We start from the raw sequence: 6,000 nt of genomic DNA on the forward strand, positions 1-6,000 counted from the left end.
TACAGGAACAGGTACTGCTTTAACAAATTGCTTCCCCTTTGAGAAGACATTGCGGAGAGCACTGGTTTCTGTATACTTGCCTCAAGACCACTCCATTAAATTTGCAAAGTAGAAGCTGTAAGTGGGACCGCAAAAGGGTTTTAGACCTCTGAATCTTTATACTATGCATAAAAATGAGTAGCTTTTGATTATCCAGTAAGTTGACTGATAAGCTCATCGCAATGCCTTTTGGTTTATGGTCAAACCAAGCTTTGATATCTTAATTATGTTCTGCTTTGCCTGCTGCTTTATCATTGCCATATTATGCAGGACCTGTTAGGAGTAGCTTATCTCCTGGAAAGATTGGTTGGGCAATTTGGCCTTGCAACTCAATGTTTTACATAATGTTTTTTTTTTCTCTGGTTCTTTGTCATTCTGTTTAATAGTGAATTTATCAGTAATGTGTTTTCTTTTGTTTGCTTTTCATTTAGGTATGTGGCATTAAGAGAACTGCAAACTAGTTTGTATTTAATGTTAATACAACTTACATTCAAAGGACTGTTTAATAATTGACTAGCATTGGTGTCTGAAATATTGACAAATGTGTGGATGGCAAACATTTAATATGTTCATATGTTTTAGAATCAATTTCTATGACTTTGACAGCCCAGCCAAACCTCCCTTTCACGATCTTCGATGAGTCTGACTGTTCAGCTTTGTCAAACACAAGGTAGGTGTGTCAGCCCACATTTTGTTTTACCTTTTGCTGAGTCATTTGATTGCTATAGAACTATGTGCACTTTACCCTTACTTTCCAGTGGTAAAGTGCTTGTGTTGTCCTTTCAACTTGATATTGATATACACCTGATTGGCATATTTACCTCACCTATATGTCCCTAGTATATGGTACGAATGCCCATCTACGGCCTGTAATTCAAATGTCAAAAGTGGACTGCTGCACTAAATGTTCCTCCCTACAGTGATAATGCACATATGACTGCAGGCCTGCCACTACCAGTGCAGGTAAATTCACCTGTCATAGTAACCGCTTTTAACCCTTCTTTTTAAATATTTGTAAGTCACCCCTGTAGGAAGCTGGCTTTTTATGCAGTGTACCAAAATGGGGTACACTATGGAGAAAGTCCAGATGGCCCTTATTGACTTACAAGGCTTAAATTTATGATCCCAAAGGCTCTCTTGTGGTTGTGTGGGCGAGCAGTTTAGGCTTATCAAAGGGTAGTGTTAAGCATTAGTTTCACACAGTCAATAAATGAGACACACATTATAGAAGAAACTTCAGACCAATTTAGCGAAATAACATGTATTTTTATATAATTTTAGGCTGCAAGATTATTGGAATCAGGTAAGTACTTTAGATATGATCACATTTTACAGTGGAAACTGTAAGAAATATCCGCCTCCTATTTGTGGCATGAGACTCAAATGAAGTAATATTATCCTATTAGAGAACATTCTCTGCATAGAGTCATTTACAGACGACTTACAGGACTGGTCTTCTGGACTTAAGGTAAGTAGGGGTCAGGGTCCAAGAAACACCAACAGTTCTGATTTGCCTTCCCTGGGATGTCCGAGTGCAAACGTGCTTTCATCGGTGCTAGCCTCGAAGACTACATGCTAAAGTCAGCGGAGAAATGTACCTGTCAGGAAAGACTGCCAGGGGGGACTGAGGAATCAGTCCAGTAGATCCCAAGGGGAAGGCTCGACTTTCGAGGGTCTTAGCCCGTGAGCCCTGGTTGGGGTGTAGAGGTGTTTAATCCGGTAGGTCGGTGAGTTAGAGGCTCTCACGGTTCTTGTGGTACCTGCTGAAGATGTAAAAGAAATACAGCAGGGCCACTCTCGGTGTGGCACTGTCCTCTCTCGGGGTCCCTCAATGTGCAGTTAAGTTTGGGCGGTCATGTTCCGACTGAACACTAACAAGCATTGGTGCCTGCAACTGGCTCCGGTACCTCAGGTATTGGTGCAGGGCGGCTCCTGGGGGGTCCTGGGCTCTCCAAACTTGACATTGAGTTGGATCTGACCTCCTGGAGCATTATGACCTCTTGCTCGGGTGCTGCTCCATAGATGTCGCGGATGGCGGGGGTGTACTGGGTAGCTGCAGTTGATGACTGCTGGTGTATGGGAGTGTCTCCTCCACCTCAAGGGAGATACTGCTGGGTCGAGGAAGTGCTGGGCAGACCTCCAGGGTTTGGGGTGGCAGTTTCCGCCTCTGGACAAGTCTGTATCCATGATTGTCGGGAGAGTAGCTGCCAGGCAGGGTTTTCAGCCAAAGGTGATGCTGCTCCACACTTCACTTCTTCGGCTCTTCTTTGTCCTTTTTCTTTCAGGCAGACACATCTGAATTCCTGGTGTCAGAAGGCCACCTAAATACTAAATTTAAGGGTGTTAGGAGAAGTGAAAGGTAGTAGCCAATGGGCTACTTGCCCCTGGGGTCAGTACACCCCCTTGTTGACTACTTACTGTGGGAAATGGGCATATCCCTGTTCCAGATTTACTAATTCCTCCAAAACAAGATGGTGCAAACCCTTCTTTTGTGGAACACTTCAGTTAGCCCACCTTAAGGGTATGACTAGCCCGGTGATGTAACAGACCTATTGCATAGCTAATGTCCTGCCTGTCCTGATGCTAAATGGGCCTATGGGCAAGGGGTGGCATCTCCCAGGTCTGGGGTAAGCCTGGGTCGCATATCAAAGGTGGCAGGGACTTTCAAATGTCTGGCCTTGATATGCTAAACCACTAGCCATCCTGCTGGAGGAGGTGTGGACACCTTCTTCCGGTGGAAGCACTGTTACTGACCTCCAAGAGCCCTGGCTCTCACCTACAGAAGGCCAGACACCTGTATGTGGTGGCAGGCTGGAAAACACTAGATACTTATTTATTTTTATTTATTTATTTTGAAAGTTTTATATAGCGCAAACAGGATCTTTGCAGATATCAGAGCGCTTTACACGGCTGGTAATGCCAGCAAGAGAGTGGGGTTACACATAAGTAGTACAGCACATCAATAATACAAATATAACACTTAAATGTGTGCATAGATAGTCAGTACCATCAATAATACAGGTGAGATACATAGTCATAGAGTTCGAACAGCGAGTTAAATGTGTGCGTAGATAGTTAGTAGCAACAATAATTCAGGTGAAATACATAGTCATAGAATTCGAACAAAGTAATACAGGTCGGTGTAGGGTCTTTCCAAATCCACGCTAATAGGTCAAGTGTATTTGGCCATAAAAATAGCTTTTGCTTCTTTCTTAAAAAGTGTGAAGGAGGAGATGAGCCTGGTTTCAGGAGGGAGTGAGTTCCAGATCCTGGGTGCCATTCCTGAGAAAGAGCGTTTATAGGTTTTTACCTTCCGGAATCTTTGAGGTTTTAGCAGAAGATTGTCTGTGCCTCTAGTGTTTCTAGAGCCGCCAGAGATTGACAGCTTCTGAGTGAGGTATCCGGGAGAGCTCAGATGTAGAGCCTTGTGTGTCATGCAGGCGATTTTCAAATGTATTCTTGCTTCAAAAGGCAGCCAGTCCAGTGTTTTCAGATCAGGGGTGATGTGCGAGTGTTTTTTTGATCCAGTGATGAGTCTGGCTGCAGCGTTTAGAGAGGCTCTTAGGGGTGCAGTGCTGGTTAACGGGAGACCGCAAAGGGCGGTGCTGCCGTATTCAATTCGCGGGATTACTAGAGCTTGTACTGCAGTTTGGAAGTCTTTGGCTGGTAGGAAGGGTTTAAGCTTCCTCAGTGTATTGATTTGGAAGTTCGCTCCCTTAGTAGCCTTGCTGATATGATGCTGCATGTTAAGGTTGGAGTCGAGGGTTATGCCTAAAGATTTCGCTGAGTCCACTATGATGGGTTGGACATTGAGTGCAGTTAACTGTTTAAGCCAGGTTTGCGTGATGGGGATCTTCGCGGGAGGTGTGATCAGCAGGAATTCTGTTTTCAGAGCATTGAGTTTGAGATGATTATCAGCAAGCCAGGATTGGGTGCTTCTGATCGTAGAGTTCAGTAGTAAAATGTCGTTGGGGGATTGTAATTTGAGATATAGTTGGGTGTCATCTGCGTACATGTGAAAAAGTACATTGGATGCTTGGAGCAAGGTGGTGAGATGTTCCATAACTAGGCTGAACAAAGTTGGTGATAGGGAAGATCCTTGGGGGACGCCTAACGACACAGATATTGGAGAGGACATCAGGTTGTTACTCTTGAATTTCTGCGACCTGTTGTGTAAAAAGGAGGTGAACCACTTGAGAACAGTCCCAGAAAGACCCATTCTTGTGCTCAAAAGATCGAGTAACTTCTCATGTTTGACAGTGTCGAATGCCGAAGAGAGATCAAACAGGATGAGGAGGCAGGTATCACCTTGATCTAGGATTTGAAGGGCGTCGTCAATTATGTGAGTCATAGCTGTTTCAGTGCTGTGTCCTGCTCGGAAGCCTGATTGATGCGGGTTGAGGAGATCAAACAGGTCGATATGTTTAGTCAGTTGTAGTTGAGCGCATTTTTCCAATAATTTGGCGAGAGTGGGAATATTGGTAATGGGACCGTAGTTGTTTAGGTCGGATGGGTCGGCAGTAGGTTTCTTTAGCAAAGGTCTGACTTGTCCAACTTTGAGGGAGTCAGGGATGGTTCCTTCTTGGAGCGAGCTGTTGATGATTTTAGTCCAGAGAGGAAGGAGCAGTGGGATGAAATCTTTGACAGCGTTAGCAGGGAGGGGATCCGAGAGGTGATTGGAAGGTTTCAAGGTGTTGAGCAGTTTGCCTATTTCTTCTTCGGAGTAGGTTTCAAAGGTTGACCATGTTGCATTGTTTTTAGGTTCGGTGGGTGTTATGCAGTTGAGTGTGCTGTGGAGTCTTGCGTCAGCGCGGAGATCATTCTTTATGTTGTCAGTTTTTTGGGTAAAGAAAGTGGCGAAGTCTTCACAGGAGGGTGCTTCGTGCAAGGTACTGAGAGGTTGGGGTTGTTCCTTGGCTTGTGTTCTGATTAACTCAAACAGTTTTCTAGGGCGATTTTTTGCTTGGTCGAGCTGGAGGCTGAAGAAGTTTGCTTTTGAGCGCTTTATTTTCCTGAAGTAGGCGTTTCTCTTTTTCTTCAGGGTTTTCAGGTGTAGTGCAGAGGGAGCTGTCCTCCAGGTGCGCTCTGCCAATCTCATGGCTCGTCTATCTTCATTGAGACTCCCGTCGTACCATGGGTTGGAGATTTTAGCGGAGACTCTTTTTAGCTGCATGGGAGCAGCCTCATTAATTATTGAGGTCACTGCGCTAAGATAGTGGTCAGTCAGGGATTGGACATCTGTAACGCCAGTAGGGGGGGGTAGGAGGTCGGGACTGTTCGGGGGTAAGGATAATGGGTTGAGTCTTTTCAGGTCTCTTTTCCAGACTTTAGGCCTGGTGGGTTGAACAGAATTGAGTTTGACTTTTTCATTGATGTGAAATGTAACAATATGATGGTCTGACCAGTCACAGGGTTGAATAGCCTCAAGTTGAGTAGCGCCCTCTTTGGCGATGATAAGGTCGAGGATAGAGCCTTTCTTGTGGGCCGGGCTGTTGCATAATTGTGTGAGGTCCAGGGCGCTGAGGAAGCTTTTAAGACTATTTACCACCGCATCGTTAAGATCGTTCCAATGGAGGTTGAAGTCGCCCAGGTATATTTGGGTGAGCTGTCGTCCTGCGTTGGTTGAAATCAGGTCCATCATTTGCTGGGCGAAGATGAGGTGGTCTCTGGGAGGGTGGTAAAGGCCATGGAGAGAGCATATCGGTTTGCCATCACTGATGATATCGAGGCAGATGTATTCGTAGGAAGTTGGAGAGGGTAGGGACGGCACGGAAACTGTCAGAACAGAAAGGCTGTTCCTGTATATGCATGCGATTCCGCCACCTATCTTGCCAGACCTGTCAAGCCTAATGATGTGGTAGTTAGGGGGGACCAGAATGTCCATTATAGGTGTAGATGATTCTGGTAACCAGGTTTCAGTCAGGATGATTAGGTCAAGGTCCAATCTTAGGATGAGATCAG

The 6,000-nt window shown here is 45.3% G+C and overlaps 1 protein-coding gene across 1 annotated transcript in view; it reads left to right on the top strand.

The window, feature by feature from the left end:
• Positions 1-6,000, top strand: part of BUB1B (BUB1 mitotic checkpoint serine/threonine kinase B) — a 440,231-nt gene that overhangs the window by 265,348 nt on the left and 168,883 nt on the right. The window contains exon 17 of the mRNA XM_086937370.1: positions 622-709. Coding sequence (XP_086793496.1) covers positions 622-709 — 88 coding nt within the window. The remainder of the gene's footprint in view (positions 1-621; positions 710-6,000) is intronic.

The sequence above is a fragment of the Lissotriton vulgaris genome, chromosome 9 (genome assembly GCF_964263255.1).
Source record: "Lissotriton vulgaris chromosome 9, aLisVul1.2, whole genome shotgun sequence".
NCBI lineage: Eukaryota > Metazoa > Chordata > Amphibia > Caudata > Salamandridae > Lissotriton > Lissotriton vulgaris.